We start from the raw sequence: 22173 nt of genomic DNA on the forward strand, positions 1-22173 counted from the left end.
AAAGCAAATGAAATCTCTCATCATTAACTTTAGAATTATAGTTGTAAGAGGATTTTCACTAGAGGTGAAAGATCAAGTTCATGGCGGACATAATGGAGTCTGAAAAGTTATTTCTGAGCCATAATACTGGGGTGTGAAACATTCACTGAGGTTTTCACATTATTGAGTTTACAGCCTGTAATCTGGATACTGAAGATCAGAATGGTTGTCATCATTGCTACTGTTGTGGCTTTATTCCAACCTTTGCAAAGGGAAAAAAATATAAATTTTTTTTAGAATTATATTGTAAAGACTTTTCAAAAAATATCCTGCATTTTCATGTGTGTCAGCCTCTGCCATTGCTACCTTAATAATAACAGTAATAATCCTTCTACAGGAAGTTAATTTAGTAAACCTGAATGATCTTAATGAATCCATGAAAGCACATGTGCATGCAGTGATGTGATCTCTGTCCTTAGTTGCTGATAGCTCACATAAATCAGAAAGAACAAATGGGGAAGGGAAATGGGGCAGAAGAGCATAAGTAGAACTAAGGTTCTTAGAGACACAGATTTTTATTCTGTTGATGGAAATGGATATTTGTGTCTGTTTATTCAACACAGTGTTCTATTTTGCTAAACTTTGCATGTGTACACACATTCCAGTGGCACTAGTGAGCAATAGAAACCTGCTCAAGAGTAGAGTCTGAACTCTGTGCCTGTGCCTTGGGGCTGGTTTTGCAAATATCCCTGCCTGTAGCAGCACTTATTTCTTACAGAATTTGTAGTGCTCAGCCTGTTTGCTTGCAGAAGTGATGAAATCTGCCAGTGATGTTTAGAAGACGAGCATTAAACAATCATCACCAAAAATGAATCTGCTTGTGCTTTTGCTGGCATGAAGGTGATTCCATTTACAGGAAAGTTTCAGCTGTTGCAGTTTTATTCAGAATAGTCTGCTTAGCCCTCTTTTCAAGCCATTTCACTTTTGCATTAAAATTCAATGTTTTGCTGTTTTTTTTCTTAAATCCTTCTGTGTCCTTAAGAAAAGGTATTTGTTCCTCGAGTTACAACTGCAAATGACAAGCACATTACATATTCTTGGCAAGTGTTATTTTAATTTCTTTGAATTAAAATTTTAAAAAGTTAAAATTAAGTAAAATTAAAATAAAAATTAAAGTAAATTTCTTTGAGCTAATTCTACAGTAGTAAGATTTTGTAACTGGAACTACAAGCAAGTAGCTCTAAGATGGCCTATCGAGTTGTATTCTACTTGAGCAAAGTATTTTGTTTCAAAATGAATGTGTTTTTTGGGAAACCTTTCATATATTCAATGGTTACGAGATTATTTAAAGGTCCTATAAGAAGAGGAAGCATAAACTGGCTTGATAGTTACCTGTAATTCAAGAAATGGCAGCATTAAAATTAGACATAGAATCTCAGTTCTGACCCATGCATGTGCTTTATGCTTCTATGTGTTCTATGCTTCTGTTTTAAAACTGTGGTCTTGCAATTTAGGAAATATATCCTATAACATTTTTTTCCTGTACTGTTAGTATCATGTATGTTATCTCAAAGACACTTCCTGTACTTTCATTATCCAAATATCTTGGAATATCAGTGTTGAGTGAGACTTTCTGTGTAGGTTATGTCCTCTAAGGAATACATTTTAATAATTTAGTTGATGGCCTCTCGTATACCTTTTCTTCTCAACCAGCAGTGTGTGTGCAGTGGTGAGGTATTTCTGTTTCTGAGCCTGGTCACAAATGTCTGTGACCTATTGCTGCTGGGATGTTTCTGCTGTTTGCAGCACCTGTGCCAACAGCTTCTGCACGGCTTGGTTCTCTGTAATTTATGATCTGAGGAGCTCAGAACAACAGATGATATTTGTAGGTATGAAATACACAGAAAAATACACAGTATTGTACAGTGCTGCCCCCAAATCCCTTCTGTGAACAAGTCGCTTTGGGGCATCTTTGCTTCAGAATGGGTCTGCTGTCATTACCCCTTGAGTAACAAATGCCTCTGTTGCTACATTTGGGTTTCCAAACCTTCCTGAAGCTCGCAGTAGATAAAACTCAGTTTTGTCTCATCTCCTGCAAATAACCACGAAATATGCACCTTGTAACCTTGATTTCTTTTAGTCGATTCCTCAGCATTTTAATTCCATTTTCCTGAAATTTACACTATTCCATTAAATCTTCTCAGTTCTACAGGTAACAATGTATACATGTATACAAATTTGAACCGCTAGCCTATGCAGTTTTGTGTAACTTTGTTTCATGTAAATATGAACTCCTAGAACATAAGGATACTTTATAACTGAGGTGCTTTGTGAATCTGACAGCTGTGCTCTCTGTAATCAGGATTCGGATGTGCATGTTTGCCTTAAAAATGTGTAAAATCTTCCTCAATGTCTTAGCAGCACAGTTATGCTTTCCAGCCTCCCAGTTCTTGCCCCCTTTGGGATTTCTGCATAGTGTAAGTCCTTGTGCACATTGTGTAAGCATTCTGTCATATCTCTAAGTGATCAGACTGATTCTAATTGCTCTCCTCTTCCAAATCATCAGCCAGTTTCAGCATGCTGTTTGTCATCTTCCCTCCTAGTATAAAACCACAGTGTAAATCTGTAGCAGCCTTCTGTTTCCCTCACTGTCTGGTTTTAATATCAGTCACTGTTTCTTCCAAATTGCAAGAGGTTTTTACACTCAGACGAATGACTTGTCATGCTAACTTATCATACAGTGTCTTGTGAGGTGGATGCCTCATTTAGCGACACTTCCAGCAGGCTGTGTTCATAGTTTCTTTATCAGTTTATAGGTGATTTTGTTTGGTTTGTGAGTAGTGGGAGGCAAGAATATATTTTAATACTTTTATTTTTAATAATTTTTTTTTGCAGCCTAATGCAGATCTGCCATACAAGCAGATTTTAAAGAGATTTCCCATCTTTCAGACTTCAATTTCCTTCTAAATTGTGTGGTGCAAGGCAATGGAAAATTTAATTTTGTCAGGTTATTTCCTCCTGTGGAACATATTGTAATATACTGAGACTTTATTCTGAGCCATCTCATTTCTTAGATGTTTTTACAAAGCTAAAAATAGTCAAGTTGGGTTTTCCTTCTAATTAGCACATGCCAGCTGCTTCCAGCAAAAGAACACCTGTGCTGCTAGTGAAGGTACCTGGAAACTTGGGCATGATTCTTCTCCTTTATGCTAGTGTAAATCAGGTGTTCTTCTGTTGAAGTCAAAGTAGTGGGGTGGATTAGTATAGGTGAGAGTCACAAAGGAAAACTGGATCCATGTGATTTCTACTAGATGGATTCCAGAGGCAGTAATTGGTCTGAAGTGGTGTCCTTATGCAAATGTGTGCAGCTGACATAAATGCCAAGTAGATGCAAAAATAAATAGAGCACTGCATTTTTTCCACTGTATTCTTATGCTAAATACTGTCTTTTTGAAAATATGGTCTTTATTTCAAATAACTGAAACTGCCTGTAATTTTAAAATAAAGAAGTAAAAACAAGCATCAGTATTGTTCATGCTACAAATAGTTTTAAAGATGGGGCTTTATTTATGGGCTAAGTTTATGTCATTATCTTGAAGTTAGAGTAATTGTACTTATCTCTAGGAAGCGTGTTCCTCAGGAAACATCACTAAGCTTTACCTCTGCTATCTCCTTATGCAGGTATTACAGGACTGTAAAGTCATTTTGTTTGCTGGCAAACTGCTTAATTACAAGATAAGAAGTAGAGCCTTGCTCAGTGGAAGAAATGTGTAGTTCTTCCATCTATTCAGAAGCCTATTTCCTCCAGCTGTCACTGGAGGCAAAGGCAGCCTCCAAAACCCAGGAGAATTTAATCAAAGTGGTTTATGGGTGTTTTCTCCTGGGTTTATTGATACAGGCAGAAATGAAACTCAGAAATGAAATACCTAAACCATGAAGAAGTGCACAGTCAGCAGTGAACTATAGAGCTATACTCTTAAATGCCCTGGACTGGGAAAGAGGAAATGTACCAGTTGTACAGACACCTTTCAAATATGTAGGTTGAATCCTAGTTAGGATTTAGTACTTGGGGGGGGATTAATGGTTCTGTAGTGAGATGAGTGCTTGAACTGTATGCCATTTAAAATATTACTCATTAAACCTTTTTTGGTGTAGACTACCTGGGTTCTTGAAGGAGTTCTTGTTCATGGTGGTGTTACTAATGTCCAGAATGGCTTTGCCTCTCTCTGTTCCACTGTAATGACAGAAAAATGGGAACTATTCCATTTCCAAATTAGGAGAAATGTTAACTTGGATTTTGTTTGAAGACCTTTTTTCTCTGAAGTTTGTATTCCTATTTGATTTGCTTTTGTGTGGACATCTTGGCATTCCTGCCATGCTACAGTGCTTTCTGCTTCCAGCTGTGAAGCTTTTGGAGAAGGGCTGTGGGGAGCTTTATTCACTATTAGAAAGCCTCGCTGAAGAGCTGTAATAGATAGTGCCAGGCAGCATTAGCTACCAATGTTTGGATACCCACAAAACATAAATCAATACTTAGAGTCAACAGAGGAGTATTTATGTTCTGGAGCATTTGCTCATTTGCTGTTGGAGTCCTGGTGATGGCATATGGTCCTGCAAATAAGGCTGTACCAGTTATGTTTAGGCTCTAACTGCAGTATTTAACACAATTTTACAAAAACGTGCCTTTAGGCACTGTGAGAAGTGTTCATTAGAACACGTTTATAGTTTGAATTTGACTGTATTTGATATGTAGAATTCATGTGAGATTTCTTTGCTTTTTGACTGCCTTTTCCTGTGAGTTTTTGTGAAGTAGATAATGTGTTTTTTTGTGGAGTTCTGTTTATTGTTGATTTAAAAGGAGTAGAGAGAAAGGTAAGTGTGTGGGATGTACCATTTGAATTCTCTGGCTGGTTAAGTCAGAAGGTATTAGACATCTAAAGTGCATAAAATGCCAAAATTAAAATTGTGCCTAGTGTGCACTTCATTTTTCCTTACTTGTATTGATGCCAACTCACCAATAAAGTCACATGATTGTTTAAAACACGTTAGTTTGACCTGTTCTGCCTTACAGCACTTTTCTTGTTACACCGCAGTCTGGATTGTTCTGCAGTAGCTGATGTATTGATAAGTACAATACAAGTTTTTACTGTGATGGTGTGGAATATTTTATGACTTTTTCTTGTTTCTGTTGTGTGAAGCATCATAGCTACTTGCAAGATACAGCAGTCACAGAAATCATCAATTAAACTCTAACAGGCTGATATCATAGCAAAGCTTTTAAGACAAACATTTGTTCAGCACATGTTACATAGAGCATAAAAACCAGTTTATGTTGTCCTTGTGCTCCCAGTATTTTTAAAATTTAATTATTTGTACTAATCCACTTTCACTCTAACAACATACCATACAAGCAGAGGAGAATTTGCTTAGTTCGTATTCAGAAAGAAATAGCTTAGCATCTTTCTGAATATCTCACAACTGTGCTGAATTTTTCAGGAGTTAATTTACTGTTGCTATAATGCAGCTAAAGCCAGTGGTGGCCAGGTTCTTTTCTTATTGGTCCAGCTATTACAGTGCATTAGGAAAGTGCCTAAATACTTTGGGGTAACTTTTTAGTGTTGTTTGTCCCACTGAAAGGGGAATGTTGTGGCTGGAAGGAAGCAGGATAGCTCTGGTGTGAGAAATGAGAAAATAAAGAGAGTAGAATGCTCTTTAACAGCAGCATCACCAGTAAAGCACATGGTTTTCAAGCTGCTTCTGTCTGTAGCACTTGCTAAAGGTTTTCTTTGGGAGCTGGTGTGATATGACAGATTATTCAGAGGTTTTTCCATAGCTTTGTTCTGATCACTTTGAAAATATCCTGAAATGAGGCAAAGTTAAATCATATGGGCCTGCCTTTAGAAAAGCATTAGAGTCTGCCTTTATTTCGTGTCCATTCTTTTTAGCTTGTTCTTTCCAATAGTGGAGGGAAAAAAAAGGTGTGGTGGCTGATTTGAAACAAGAGGACACCCACACAGAAGCGAATTCATGCTGTTATGTGCCACCCTGGATTTTAAAAGCAAAGCCTATTGGAAGTACACGGCTCAGGTAATGTTCATAGTTACGGGCATGTTTAATTGCTCTCAGAAAGACACATGTGAGATTTCTGTTTATTCCAGGTCTAAGTGATCTGGTTCCTCGTGTTGCTGAGTGTAGGCAGTAAGTGAGCACTGGGAACACCTGGGATGTAGGAGCTCTGCTGCAGGAATAGGAAAAGAGCCCTCTGCAGGGATTCCTGCAGCAGCTCTTGCCACCTGCCCGTGGCTCATCTGATGTGACCCACAGTGATTTGGGCAGGGTGGGAGTCTGGACTAGAGGTTGTGGCAAAACCTGGGTATCCTCTGATGGGGCGAGAGCCAGCCTTGGACTTAAACCTTCCTTTGTCCATGTTTGCTGCCCATTTGACCCCTGTGGGCTCCCTGCACCATGAACTGCTCAGTGTCCAAGCCCAGAGCAGGCAGTCAGGCACTCAGCTGGATCTGCTGTAGTTGTCAGAGGGTCATTCTTCAGCTAAAACCCATGAATGACTCAAAAATAGAGTGTTTGAGGTGTTGGAGTATTTTTTAATAGGTTTGAAAAACATTGTTTGATCACGCCGCATGTGTTGGTCTTTCAATAAAATCTTCATTAAATCCACCCATTCCTTACAGGATTTTTTTTAAACTTGTTTGCCTTTGTCACATGTTCTTGCTTGGATTATCATTCATTAGCTTCTCCAAAGAGATTAACAGTTCTTAAAACAGGATCATGTGCATTCTGGTGTTCTGTGTGAAAGCAGTGCTGGAGAGCAGAGAAGCCCTGGGATCCCTATAGAAATTTGCAGACAATTTTGATACTCTAGTCCACTCAAAAAATCTGCTGATACCATAATGTTTTTTCCCTTGCCAGGACCCTCCTTGCCTGGTGTCATTTCTTGAGCTCTCCTGGGATGAGATTAGTCTAAAACAACAAAGTAGCCAGATGTCTGGTTCTGAGAGAGTCCCAGAGGCCAGGGTATGGTAGGCAACAGTAATCGCTGGGGGCTGAAGATCAAAGATACCTGAGAATTACTTATGGGCACATACTATGTGTCATTCCCATTATTAACAGTCTGAGAAAATTTGTATCCCTAATTAACCCTTTTGTTGGTTAAATTTTCTTGCCAGTACAGTCCTGTCTGTAAGAACTATTTGTTCTTTTTGATACCATTACATGTTAGTTTAAAAAAAAAAAGAAAAAAAAGTGAATTAAATACTCTCATAATAGCAAATTTATGTAACTCATTCAGATGTTTTTTATCATGTTGCTTCTAAATGTCAGAAGTGAACATGATTTTCTTTGTTTACTGTGCCATCCTTTGGGCTAGTGTCATTCCCATCCAGAACTGTGTAAAATAATGTAAACTTAACTTAATCAGGATGGTGGTTTTAGTTTATTGCTTCCTAATAATCTAAAATGAATTAGTATCTAATTTCAGGGACGGGATGTCTGCATATCATTGCTTTCCCCCTTATTGGTATTTCTAATTAAATGCTAATTAATATTTTTAGTGATCAACACTTGCCTGTATTATACATTCTAAAATAATAAATTGAGACTGTAAGTGCTGACTCTGAATTCTTGTAGTGCTTTAGGAATAAGTGAGTCCTAGAGAGAGAGAAAAGAGAGAGGAAAATCTGATTGTGGCCTTCTGTGCTTCTCTTTTTTTATCCTCAGGTGAAAATAGCAAGTTGAATATCTATTTTACTAAGTAATAACATTCTCTGTTGTTGTAGAATTGAAGACTGAACAATTTTCCCTGACTTTTGAGTAATAATATATAGTTATCAGAGATACCTGTTGTTTGTTCTGATCACTACAATTTCACTGTCTTTAACATTATACAAAATTTTGTGTGGCAAATACTCTATGTGCATGTTTGAGTGTGAGTTTCTGGTCACACTAAGTTTGTGTGTGGTTTAATGTCTATATTGCAGGTGTTTAACAATTATAACAGGCATTTTTGAGTGAGCAGTAAGTGAAAATCCCTGGAGTGCTTTAAAGAGTTGAATTGATTTGTCTGTTTCAGTCTTGACAGTCTCACTTCAAACCCTTTTATTTGGGCAGGAAACCCCAAAAGCTGACCTGTCTGAAAGTCTATTGTGGTTTTTTTTGTACTTCCACTTCTATCACAGGCGGTGTGACCAAGGTGCAGTCTGCATCTTCCAACACAGCCATGGCTGCTGCTCCATTGTCCCCATCTTGCCATCTAGAGAAATGTGAGGGAAGAGCTTTCCTTTTTTTTTTTTTTTTTTTCCTTTTTTGCTTTGTGAGCCTGGGTTTTTTAATTTGTTGCTACCAGCAGGTATAGCCAATCATTGTCTGAAAATTTCACTGAGGTTCATAACATGAGTAGGATGGAGACAGGTACTGTGCTTCTCAGTAGGTGCATGGGAAGGGGGAGCTGCCCAGGAGTGGTTTGCAGGCAGTAGCTCTTTTCATAAGGATGCTGGCATCCTGGATTTTGGATAATTTGTTGCCATTCCTATGCCATAATCCAGCACAAGCTTGGCGACTGCCTTCTGCTCAAAAGATTCTGCCTGGCTATCCCAACAGAAAGAAATTAGTTCTTCATAACATTTCAATTCTGTTTTTCACAACCCTTGTGGGTTGCTTTTTTCTTACTTTTCCTTCTCCATTGTTCCTTTGGGAAGCACTGCAGAGTTTTGTTTGTCTGCACTGCTCGCTTGAAGGTTACAGTCAGAACTGGAGTAGGTAAAATCCAGGTGTCCATGAAGTGTGTCTGTGAAGGCCAGTCAGTATAACTCCCTGTGAGTGCTAGATGAGTTTGTAGAAGTAGAGGCACAGCCATCTTCCTGTGTTTTCAGGCTGGTAAAATTCATATATTTTGACCACTAGTGCCACCTCACCAGTTTAAGTAAAAAGGTGACTGGGTCTGAGGTGATGTGGGAGATTCCAATGTAGTGCAGGAGCAGAGCAAAGCACTGCAGAACTACTTCTCCCTGACACGCTAGCAACTTTTTACATTGAGAGTTGGAGTTAGGAGACACTAGCTGTTATTAAACAAGTACTTGGAGTTTGGCACTAGTGAAATTACTGATATCTTCTGCAAGTAGATTGTCCCCCACTTTCTTGTTTATGTGGCACGTTTATGTCTGTCATAAGGACCTGTAAAGCAGTTATTTATTTGGGTTTACAGAAAACTGGCTTTAGAGCAATGCAGATCCTTGAGTGGGCACAGAAACAGGTGTAAATGCCTTACACAAGTGTATTGGACTTGTGTGGCAAAGCCAGGGTGCTACAGGGTGTAGTCTGTGAGAAGCTGCTGGAAGTGTCTCCGACACCAGATGAAGCCAATGCCAGCTGGCTCCAAGGTGGACCAGCCACTGGCCAAAGCCCATCAGCTGGTGCTTGCTGGTTGTGCCTCTGGGATAGCATTGTTGAGAAGGGGCAGAAGTCTCTGCACAACAGCAGCCAGGAGAGAGGAGTGAGAAGATGTGAGAGGAGCAGCCCTGCAGACAGCCAGGCCATGAAGAAGGAGGGACAGGAGGTGCTCCAGGTGCCAGAGCTGAGGTTCCCCTGCAGCCCATGGTGAGGCAGCTGTGCCCTGCAGCCATGGAGGTCCACAGCCATGGAGAGACCCCCCTGCAGCCCATGGAGAAACCCAACTGGAGCAGGTGGGTGCCTGAAGGAAGATGTGACTCTGTGTGAAGGCTGCACTGGAGCAGGCTCCTGGCAAGACTTTCAGATCCATGGAGAAAGGAAACCATGCTGGAGCAGGTTTGCTGGCAGGACTTGTGACCCTGTGAGGGGCCCATCCTGGAGCAGCCTTCAGCCTGTTCCTGAAGGACTGCACCATGGAAAAGGATCCAGGCTGGAGCAGTTTGTGAAGAGCTGCAGCCTGTGAGAAGGACTCATTGGATACCCCATGCCAGAGCAGGGGAGAAGAGTGTGAGGAGGCAGTGTGTGGTGAACTGACTACAAGCACTGTTTCTCATCACCCTGCACCTCTGGTGGGTAGGAGGTAAAGAATTTGGGAGTCAAGTTAAGCCTGGAAAGAAAGGAGGCATGAGGGGAAGGTGTTTTTAAGATTTGATTTTATTTCTTGTTATCCCGCTCTGATTTGATAGAGAAAAAAATTATTTCTTCCCAAAATCAAAGTTGTTTTGCCTATGACAGTAAATGGGTGAGTGATCTCCCTCTGTCCTGGTATCAATCCACCAGTGTTGTGTTATATTTTTCCCTTCCTGTCCTGATAAAGCGGCTTTGGTAGGACCCTGGCATCCAGCCAAGGTCAACCCACCACAACAAGCTGAATAAATTTGAGTACATTAAGGTGTTACATTGCATATTAATGAATACTGCTTCATTCTGGGTGCTTCTATTACCAGAGAGTCCATGAATTTGAAATAACTTTTGTGAAGGAAAAAACATAGGAAGTAAAGGCACAGTCCCCTAGAATTCTGTAGGAATAGTGTTCTCTGGTTAGGGCTGTTGGGTATCTAGGGATGACAGGGATGCCCTGCTGGCACAGCTATGTAGGGATGAAAACAGTTGTGTCACTAGAGTGCTCCTGTCTGGTATTTAAGGATAAAGCCTTAGGAACTGTGAAAGAGGAAGGGCTCTGTAAACAGTCAGCAAGAGTGAGTGTTCTAAAAGAAAAGAAATTTAGGGTTGAATTGAAGGGCAGATTATGCAGAAAATTAAAACACTACATCTGCATGGAACTAGGTGTGTTACTTCAAGGGAATATGTGGGTGTTTTATGGTTATGTTGTTGTCAAATTAAATGTATCTGTATGTATTTTGCTCTATACTGCAGTTGTTCTATTTAGTGGATTTGGGGCTGTTTACTGTTTTGAGCAGCCCATGACAACCCAAGCTGTATGAGAAACTTAAGCCACAGTTTCCCTTTTTACTTACCTTAGCCATTATGACCTTGGGGTGTGTAAAATCAAATAAAAAAAATCTTATATTGACATAATTGAGGCAGGGACATGATCTAAAGCTCATGTAATGAGATAAGTAGGAAAATCTTTATTTCCATTCACAAGTTTATTTCCAGTCTCATGTTCCATTCACAACACTGGAATTTGTAGGAAAAATGAGGAATGTAAATAACATGAAAACTTTTTGAAAGGTGTCTGCACCTGTGAGTAATCACAAGCAAAAGCTGCTTGGTGACTTGATTATACTCAAATTCTTGGCAGAGAATTCTTGCTGTAGAATATCTGGTTTTCCAGCATGTCAACAACAACTTGCTGTTACTTTAGTTTGTGGGGCTTTTGATTTCTAATGTGGGGAAGAAAGGAAATTAATTAGAACAAACTCCAGAAAGCTGTGAGTGTTATGATCTCTTGTAGGTAAACATGTCCGCTCCTTTTCCTGGTTTTTGGATGAGCAAAGCCATCTATGTTTCGAGGTGTTAAAGGAGAAAAGCTGTAGTGAGTTTTCCAAGTGCTATTCTGTTTTATGCTAACAATGATGGGAATTGGCTTGTGTGGCAGAGGAGATGATGGAAGGATCAGAAGCTGGTTGACAAAGCCCTTCCTCTTCTAAATTGCAGATCCTAAAAAAATCTAAATCAAGTCATAGTAATATATGAGCTTGTGGCTGTGTAAGAAGTCTCCTGACTATATAAAGTGCTTAGCAAAGCCCTGGGTTATCCTGGTGTTTTATTGGTGACCCTGTGACCCAGCATAAATTCAAGGCAAAGGGCTGTTTTAACTGTGCCCCCTTCCCAGCTCAGAGGGGTGTGCTGCTAACAAGTTATGGCTGTGGTGGCAGAAAAGAATGTCTGTGTTGGGAAAATTAATTGCTTTTAAGCAAATGTTTTTAAAATGTGACATGGTTTTCATAATGTGTACTTTTTGTTAGTATTATGTATTCCAGGAATAGTAATAGACAGAGCTTGCCTAAGGATTGCTTTCTGAAATATTTAAATTATATAGCTAATGTTGTTTTCTGTGGTATTTCTCTGACATCCATTGTGACATGGATTACTATGCTTAACACTTCTTTGTACTGATAATATAACAACCAAGCATTTAAAATAAAATGCACATTGCCTGCTGAATATTTCCTTCTTTGAGAGGGGTAGATTAATGAAAATTAATGAGGTTAGGGAAATTTTGCTTCACAAGTGATCAAGTAGATTGGGCTTTGCACAGTCTGCAAAACGTTATTTTAACAAGACTGTATTACATTTCTGTTGTGCCTTTCATTGTTAAGGGTAATTAGGGAATATGTATGTTTCAATGAGAATAAAAGTTATATTAGAACCAAAAGCTTTTCTCCTAGTGCTCTCTGAGGTTGTCTTGTATAATATGAGGAAAATACTGGTTTTCACTGGCAAGTGTGTTTATTTTTCTTTTTGTTAAGTACTTTGTACAAGCACCATATATACTGTAAATAAAGGGGTTTTACAGAATTATACTGAAATACACTGCATAATACGTTTATTTAAGGGCTTGATAGAGGGTATGTGCAAATTAATATTCTGAGTTGTAGTTTGCTACCAAAGGCATTTGAAATGTGGGAATATTTTTTAGGTGTTAAGAAATGTTAGTTGGGAAGAGTAGTACTATTCTAAGCCTTCTTTAAATTGGACATTTTCATAGGTCTTGTGTCTGAAATCAGCATTATAGTGATTCTTGGAAATATGTGTGTGTTTGTATGCTGAAATCTTGATATGGGCTCTGCTCCTTAATCGGTAGCTGTGTCCTGTGGGGTGGCAGGCCTTGTACCAAAGATTGTGAAATAACTTTACTGCTGGAAATCCTCCAGCATTCCAAATCCCAGCAAGAACAAGCGAGCCCACCTAAACTGGTTTCCTTGGATGGCACGGCACAGCAGTAACAAAGGCACGTCTCTTTGGTTTATCCAGCTCTTTCTTTCAGGGAAGAATCCAGAGGATAGGTAGAGCTGAAAGTTGCATCTGGAGAGCAGTACTTTGTATTTGAGTTCTTGTTCCAAGGTCTGCATCCTGCTGGCAGCAGCAGTAGGTCCTGTTCCAATCCCTAGAATTTCCAGAAGTTAAAAGGCAGGGAGCGAGTCAGCTGGAAATGGCACGGGAAGGTGCATTCGAGTGGAGCGAGTAAGGAACTGCAGCAGGCACGTTGAGGCGTGGAAATGTGTTTTTGTGGGAAGGAAATTGGGATGGGGCTTGGCAGGGCTGGAAGGGCCGAGGTGGGGGCGGCTGCCACAGGTTGAGGGGCAGGTGATCCGGCAGGCTCGGCCGGGAGCGCAGCAGGGCTGCCTAATATGCTGTGTGCCCCGAGGGCCTGGGGGAACACGGCTGGATTATTATGTTAATGCCTGAGCCTGCTGCCCTCTTCCCATCCCAGCTGGGCTCCCTGTTGTCAGGAACTGCTTTGCTCTGACAGTGCAGTAATATACTTCATGATTGAAAGGGCAAAGGGGCTCGCAAGGAGAGAGAGCAGGACTGCACAGATATGTAAATCAAGGGGGAGGCTGTAGGAGGGTTTGCGTGTAGGTGTGGGTAGGAAGTTTATTAGGAAATGAGTAATATAAATCTGCTAATTGAATTGTTATTTACAAGTCCCCTTCCCTGATTTGTTTCTTTGTGCATTACCCCCCCTAATGCTGATGTACGGTGAATTTGAAGTGCTTACCAAAGCAGGCACTTAGGTTGATTTATTTGAAACCGAGGTGCTATAACACACTGGTACCAGTGTACAGTGCTGACAATGGTGTATTTTTCAGGACTTTGATTACTGTTTCATGCTCTGCCACTCTATTGCTACACTACAGCTTATAGTGGTGATATGATTCTTTTATGTATTGTAGATAAGTATATCACTCTGAATTTTGTTGATACTTCGAGAGTAGGATATAGATACAGATTACAGGAATACATTTGTTATGGTGTTAGAGCAAATTGAGCTTTGATTCAATGAGATGGTGACGATGTTGTGATATTTTTCTGAGGTCTTTCCTGCAGTACAATTGAGTAAACAGTGACTGGGTTTTAGAATGAATGTATGTGAGAGATTAAAATGTGTTCCACAGTCAGGTGTGGGGGGGCTTGATGTTTGTTTGGTTGGGTTTTTTTTTCCTTAGGATGATATGGCCTGATGCACTGAGTCTTTCTCTGTCTTTTATCAAGCTTCTATCAGTGGCAAAATGTGATTCAAAATACCAGTCAGATGGGATTTCTAGCATCCTTATTTGTCTGTTTTACATCCCAAAGTGCTGATCGCTGACTAGTTGAAGAAATTTATGTTCTCTATACTGAACTTTGGAAAGTGAAAGCCATTTTTACAAAATGCAGCTAGTGTGTCAGATATAAACTTGTTTGATAGATGAGGTGCTGCTCATGGGGCTGGTACTTGGTGTTTGTCAAAGATGTGATTTTTGATTGCCCCTAGTGTACATGGTGTCTTTTTCTACTCTTCACACATCCAGGTATCCCAGTTCTGCTTCTTATCTTTGTGTTTACATGTGCTGTTGCTCTGGCTTGCTCTTAAGAAGGTCTTGGCATGGGTGCCTCCTGCTGTGCAGCCAAATTGGCAGCTCTCACATTTCTGACCTGGCAGCTGTGAATGTTCTTCTTGCACAGTGTTGTCCACTTATGCACCTTCTGCTACTGAAGTACTGTGTGGCGGAAAAGAACTCTGGATCTAGATTGCTTCTCCAGATTTAGTGCAGATACAGGATGTCCTGTGCACGACTGAGAATTTCTGTAGCCCTTGCCTCACTGGGTGCCGATGAATAACCATCACAGAACAGGCAGTAACACTGCGTCCTGCTGGAGCCTTTGTACTTAACACAAAATTATTGATTTCTTTATCGAGGTGTCCTCGGTGTTCTTTGTAGGCAAATCAGAATGTGTTGTACCTGTCTCTACAGCTTATGAGTTAAGGTAGGAAGATAGTTTTCACCACAAAATGGTGAAAAATAGGAGCATTGATATAAAATAATTGCTTTCTTGTTGTAGGAGTGTATTTTTCAAAAATTGTATTTTGTTTTTCTTTCACATTGTATCTGCACATAGTTCTTGAGTAACATCTTTGGGAATATGGAACTTGAGCTACATACTCTCTCAAATTTGGAATGTTTCCATTCTTGTGGTTCTAGTTGTTTTTTTTTACCTTCTTCCCTCTGTTTATGCAATTTAGACTTTGCAGAAATGCTTCCTGATTCTTTGTGTTTGTAAATGTTTTGCTCCAGGTCAGGTTGACTTTGGTCAGTTCGGTCAGTTTTGCAAACAAATAATTTTCACATGGTCCTCCATATTTTTCAGGACAATTTAGGTGTTCCATATTTTCATTCCTCATGGTAAACTGATCTCCCTGGCTGTGTCTTCTCAGTGCACCGTAAGAATTTGATAACAGTGCTGCACTGTGGATCAGCTGGAATGGAAAACTTTGTGTGGCGACAGTCACAGAGGCCATCTTCCAGTAGGTATGGGAGAAATTCAGCTGAAAGCAGGAAAATGACAAAATGAAATTGTTAAAACAGAAAATATCAAACATGTCCAAAAGTAATGATTGGGAAGATAAGAGGACCTTAGGGTTAAAGCACATGTTTAAATACTGCAGTATCCCTTATGCTGCGTATTCCAGTTTTCAGCCAGCTCTGGGTGTCAATGGAAAATTTGGTGAATGCTGCGACAAAGTGCACGTTCAGTGTTGTCACTGTTGAATCAGGGACAGAAAGACTTTAGTCTCCAGGTGGATTACAAGGTTTAAGAAGAATTTTTATTAGTAAAAAGTAGTGAGTTTTTATCATTTTACTCGCTACGTGGGATCGGATTGGTTTCAGAGTAGAAACATCTCACATTATTGGTAGCTGTGAATAGCAGGCTGTGAAGAACCATAACTATAAACAATGGTTACAGAAAGAGAGATAATAATTGTTTGAATTCTTTCGTCTAAGATTCCCAGGCTCAGCCTGGGAGAAATTGTCTCTCTTCTCTCTTCGACTGAACTGAAAATATCTACACAATGTTAATGGCAAGTTTTTAACTTTTTGAAGTAAAACAAACTCACAGCCATCACAGCTTTTGGCAATCCTCTGCTCTCCACAGAGCACGAGTAGAATTCTGTACATGAAACCCATAGGTTTTAAAGTTTTCTCTCCACCTTTAGAGAAGTAGTGGTTGTATAGTAGTCTATATGACCCATTAGAGAATCAAGTAAATTACTTTAAGGAAGTAATAAAAATATCTTCAAATTAGTTGCTAATGAGTTGCTGTGTATTTTATTTATATGTTTACATAATAACTATATACATATATGAAGGAAGATTATAAAGAACAGTTTCAGCACCTTTGTACTTCATGATGTGCTCGTGCTGCTTGTCAAGTAGTTGAGAAACCAAGTTCCTGACCTAGACTTGGTTGGCATTTGGGTATTAATCCTTGCACTGCATGGAAGACAAGCCCCTTCTACCCCTTTTGGATTAGAGGATGTAGCAGTCCACTTGAAAAATGGGAACAACCATCTGAGTAGAATTTAAAGATGTTTTGGGCATGATTCAGAAGAAGGGTGGTGGTAAATGCCAATGCTGTAGTTAATTTGTTGTCAGAGAAAAGCAGCTTGGACCTTCAGTTGTTACTGATCCACCACTGAATTCCTTGGGCATATTTTGGGGATATGTAATATATAAAGATGCACATTTAGGCACTTTCTCACTCTGTGCTTGTGTAAGTTGTAGTTATATGAATTGCTATATAGAGGGTGAAAGTAGCTGAGCAGCATTTCAAAGAATGCAGTTGCATGCATCAAGATTGTTCCTTTTTGTCTTTCATGCAGTGGCTGTTATGTTGGTTTCTTGCTTATTGTATGCAACTTTTCCTTCTCTCTCTGCCTCTGCCACAGTGTTGCAGTGTGCACAGCTTTGGCTGGCTCATAAAAAGGGAATTTCCTGTACCAAATAATACTGGTTTATAATAAAGCCTAACCTTTGGGCTAGGTTAAGGAAAAATAAATTGTTCTTCTTTGAAATATGGACATTTGTTGATGAGATGACAAATTCTGACACAAGCTCCAGAGCTCAGGATTCATGGATCTGTGCAGAGGGCCACATTTAATTTATATTTTACAAAGCTGCTGTTTCAGCCAGCCTCCCCATGCTGTGGCCTTCCTTGCACTACTGTTATGTTTCCATCTCCTGGCATTACACACCTGATAGTGAATCTGTTGCCAGTGGTAGTAGTGACAAGGACTTTCATAACAATGCTATTCTGAGCTGGTTTTGAAGGCATAGCAGTTAAAATGTCTGGTTCTGCTACTAACTGCCCAGAAAGCAATATGAGTGGGATATTTATAGAAAAATACTGGTGCAGGCACAGCCTTACAGTAAATGCAAAGGGCACCTTTTAAAAAGTGGCCTTGTGCTTTCATTTCACTTCAACAGGGAAGTAATACTCTTTGGAGTTGTGGGATGTATTGTTTAACTAGACCTCTAATCATGTTATGGATGATGTGTCTCCAGGAGAATCAGGGGACAAGACCTTTAAGTGTTTTTATCACAGCTTAAGATCTCAGAAAATGTGAACTTAAATAAAAGTATGTTCGGGAGGTTGTTATTGCTCTGTATCCTTTTGAGGATACCTTCCACAGTCATTTTTTTTAAGAGAGAAAGTCTCTTACAGTTATGAAGTGTGTGACCATAAGAGAGGAACAAGTTGGCAGTACTTGTTTAGCACGGCTCAACTGAGCCTCCTTTATTAAATTATTGTTCAGCGATCTGTTTGTCCTGGTGTGAGACCCAGTGTCTTCACTGCTAAGGTGATAAACCTGGAGTCCCTAAGAAATGTGTGAGGTGTATAAGGCTTGTGGACAGTTTTGATACCAGAGTGCCAGTGACTGGTTAGATTCTTAACCTTTTGCCCTGTAATCATGTTTCACAGGCCAAATGTATGGCAGCTAAGGCTTATACTTCACAATATGTGAGTACAAGGGAGAAGTTACATTGTTTTTCCCTGATTAGGAAAATGATGGAAATGGGCTTTCCATTTGGGGAAAAATACATACAGAAAGTTTGGCTAGATGACTTTGCAGGAACTCAGAGCTTCCTGCAGTGTCAGAGCCATGTGAAGTTTCTGCAGGACTAAGTCAGATGCTGGAGCATGGTGTTTATGCACGTGTGTATTTGGTATGAGAAAGCCTGTGTTGTAGCAAGCCTGTCAGCTTTAAATCACTGCTTGTGCCAATGTTTACACTGGCACTGGGCAGTCATCTCAATGTTTGCATTTGCAATTTTTAAGTAGAAGAGGAAAAAAAGAAAAACTGCCTCTGTTTATTCATGTTGGTATTCAAGAGCCCACTGTAGGTGCTCAGGTCACTGCCCCATTGGGGTGTGTGACGTGGGAGCCAACAGCAGAAGGCACAACTGTGTCCTGTGAGAGTGATTTTGTGTTTGAGCTGCAGCTGACAGGAGGATGGGAAAATTAAATCAGATCTTCAGGCTACTGCTGGGCTTGGGGTATGACTGTCACACAAGATGAGGTGAGAGTATTGGTGCTGTCTCTATGAACAGCCCTTCTCATTGTAGAAAGGAATAGGATCATGGTTGCTAGAAAGAAGAAGACTCCCTTAACCTTGACAGCCTGAAGGAATAGACAAGGCTTTGTGTGTTACCTACATTTGTGTTTCTGAATATGGCCTAGATGGCTTTTTTTTCTTTTTTTTCTGCTTTTCTTATGAACATCACATAAATTTTGTTTGCCGCACAGCCGCAGTATCATCTGGTGTGGGTAAATCTTTGCCATTTAGGATAAAGCAAAGAAACTATGAACAAAGTGGCAGCATTGTACAACTGATGGCATGGGCTAGTCAGGCACTGTGCATTGTTTATGGAGCCTCTCATCTCTGACGAGACCAAATTTTGGTTCTTTCAATGTGAAAATGGACATTCCAGCTCCTGACAGAGGTTCTTTCCTCCTGGCTTCATTCATGTGATCTTTCTGATGACAAAAGTATTTATTTTCGTTGAGCTCAGTTATACAAGTAATCTCAAGCAGAATGAGATAGAATAGTGTTGCTCTCCAACCTTTGCTAAACATGGATTTCCTGCTACTCATCTATATATTAGAATTGGTAGAAATTTGTAGAGTAACACATAAACATTCCTGAGACCTGAATGATTAATGTTTGCCACTTGAATTGTTAGCAAATGTTTACATTCTGGTTTTACTCTCTAAAAAAACCACCCCACTTTAATGCATATACTCTCCTGTTTTTTAGTCTGTCTTTACCTCCTCCTGCCTCTGAGTGAGAAACACCATGCTGGCACTCCAGAGCTCCCTTGAGTCATCCCAGTTGCTGTCAGTAGACACAAGTTAGCATTTCTAACAAAAATAAAGTGAGCAGGATAGTTTTCTTTATCTGCCTCAGCATTGCTAAAATTATTGGTGAAACAGAGAAATCCTTCAATGGGAAGAACCATATAACTTAATATGTGTGTCCAAAAAGCTTTCCTTTTACCAGATGTTTTTGTATTTGTAAATATTATTTACCAAAAGGTGGTGATGGATATGAGAAACTACAAAAATTGGGGAATGAAAGACTGATTTTCAACAGTAACAGCTTTGCTGGTAAGAGGCAATAACTCTGCCAGCAGAGGCTCCAGCTTGTTTCTGTTCTGCTTATGGCAGAGTGCTGTGCCTGCCTGAAGCAGCACCAATTTCTGCTCAAGTGATGGCCACCTCTGGCAGCCTGGAACAGAGGGCTCAGCGCTGTGTTTTAGAGAGCAGCATTCTCTGGATGGTGTTCCCCTGCTGAAATGCAAACAAACAAGAGATTAGTTATTCTGTTTTCATTTTCTGGTGCCTTTTCAGTGTCATTTCCATAGAACTGATGGTTCTTGAACATGGTTGAAATAAAGCCATGTTTTCATGTTGTCAGCACAGCTCTAGGGGCGGGTTGGGGATTAGGTGATATCTTTGCTGTTTTTCCCAGTCAGCAAATTGTGTTGGACCACAGGGGACATGGCAGTGGATAAATACATAATCCCCTCCATACTTTGGGGTTTTTTGTTGATATTCTGGAGGATTCTTGGTTGGTAGGTATAGTTTTTGTGTGTGTGTATTTGTGATTCTCTGGAATTTTTTTTTTAATAAGAGTGTAAGGTTGTGTACATTTCTACTCTACTAAAATAATTAGAGTAATTTGGTATTTTTATAAGAGACATTTTGAACATCAGCACACTTTTTTAGGAAGATTTCTTCGGACTCAAAATTTAGTTGATATCAAAGTTTTGTGGGGTTTAATTTGTTTTGTGGGGATTTTGTGGTTTTAATATTTTGTGTGTTTGGATGGTTGGTCATTTGGGGGTTTTGTGTGTTTTTTGTTTTGTTGTAAACATAATACAACTGTTGTGGTGTCCTATCATATTTACAGCACATGGTCTGGAGTCATGTGTAAGATGTGTTCTCCAGCTTCTGTGAATTCAGTATGGAGTGTACATACATCAGAGTCAAATCTAGACCCTATTTGTTTCCCACAGATGATGCTGGAGTGTTAAAAAGGCATGTGCTTTGCCTTAGAGGGGGCAACTGGGCTTCTGGAGATTTGGTTGAGCAGTTAACACTGCCTCTTTCATTTTTGCCATGCTGGAGCAGGATTTTTATATGCATTTTAACAGTTATTTAAGAGTCCCCATATGCTTAGAAAGGAATCTGAATATATGTGCCTTTTATAAAGCTGCATCATAACCAGGTTATTCCATCAATACAGTGGAACGACTGGGAGCTCCAGTTGGAACAATATGTAAAAATACAGCTTGTAAAAGATTTCCTTTATTAACTGTCATCATCCACAGAATATATGTTCAAATAAACGTTGTGTAATAACTAAATTTGAGATTAATAGGCCCCTTAAGAAACAGCGAAGTCATTCAGGATAGTCAGTGAAAAATAGCCTGTAAGACTGTAACATGCACATATTGTCCTGCTTACATGCTCTCTCTGGTGTCATTCCCATTTATCAATGTCGGCAGGCTCTGTTCTCATTAAAACACTCTTGCACAAAAGCAACTTAATTTTCTTAAGAGAAGAGGACACCTGATTCAATTTAGTGCTCAAAACCAGGAACTTGAATATATTTTTTTTTTCCTGTCTGAACTCAGATGAATAGTTATGAACAGCAACACAGATTAAACCTTATTAGGTATATTTATATTCTGGTTGCAGTAACAGTGCTGTGGCAAATAGGTTTCTACAGAGATGTAACATCTTGTTATTGGAAACAGCAGTTAAGACATGAGCTGTGGTAACACTTACATGAGATTTTATTTTTAAATACCAGATTGAAGGAGTTGTTTAAAGGGACTCTGCCAACTCATTCAAGTTACTTCTGACATCCTGCCTTCTTACACCTTTTTCGAACTACACTGATCTTTTTGGGTAGATAAAATTTCCTTTTCTATCGTGTTTGGTCAAATAATTTCTATCACTTTCTTCAGTCTTTCTCTTTTTTACCCCCCTTTCTTCTTCTGACAAATAGGAGACATGGGTGTATTAATTTGTAATGGTAGTATGGATGCTGTAAAATCTTACACTACCACATTATGTTCTCTGTCTTCTATTGCATAATCCTGCACTAGAACTGCAAGAGTCCTTGTCTCTTCCCAGTTCTTTTCTGCTCTTCTGGGTTTTCTTTCTTCTTCATTGTGCCTTGTGTGTTAAATAGGATAATTAGTCTTATTGCTGCTGCTTGAGCTGTATATCCCACTAGTGTGCAGTACATCCCCCTAGTGCTCAGGTTTTAATTGCAGGGAATGGCAATACACAACAGCTCTGTGTGATGCCCAGGCTGCTTCCTTCCAGGGTGTTCTGGGGCTGTTTGGTTTCATTACTCTGCATCTGTGGCCTTGACCCTGGAATGTCCTTTCCTCAGAGCAGGGATGACTTGGGGGCAGCCCGGCCCTGGTGTCCATGGGGTGTGCTGTCCCAGCTGTGGGGTGCCTGGGGGTAAGTGTAGGCTTAAATACATCTGGAAGGTTGTCTCCCTAAGGGCTGCCAAATGACACTTGAGGATCAAATGTTTTGGTGTTGAAGCACTATACACATATTGGTGAGGAAATCTCTTGCTTTTTTCTCTGAGGTCCACATACAAAGCTGTGAGGGACTGCTTTTTCCCTGTATTCTGCAGGAAAGTTCCAGTTTAGTTGTTCATAATAATTTCTTTGAAATCCTGCTGATAATGAT

General features: G+C 39.8%; 1 protein-coding gene across 3 annotated transcripts in view; it reads left to right on the top strand.

The window, feature by feature from the left end:
• LOC120500900 (sodium/bile acid cotransporter 7) overlaps positions 1-22173 on the top strand; it is a 48368-nt gene that overhangs the window by 20901 nt on the left and 5294 nt on the right. The window contains exon 5 of one of the 3 annotated variants that reach the window (XM_039706397.1): positions 15329-15365. The exons of the other annotated variants lie outside the window; for them this stretch is intronic. Within the exon in view, the coding sequence (XP_039562331.1) occupies positions 15329-15346 (18 nt within the window). The 3' untranslated portion in view covers positions 15347-15365. Of the gene's footprint in view, positions 1-15328; positions 15366-22173 lie in introns of those variants that run through there. 3 annotated transcript variants of the gene reach the window in all.

Source organism: Passer montanus, unplaced genomic scaffold (genome assembly GCF_014805655.1).
Source record: "Passer montanus isolate IOZ18808 unplaced genomic scaffold, ASM1480565v1 scaffold191, whole genome shotgun sequence".
Lineage (NCBI taxonomy): Eukaryota > Metazoa > Chordata > Aves > Passeriformes > Passeridae > Passer > Passer montanus.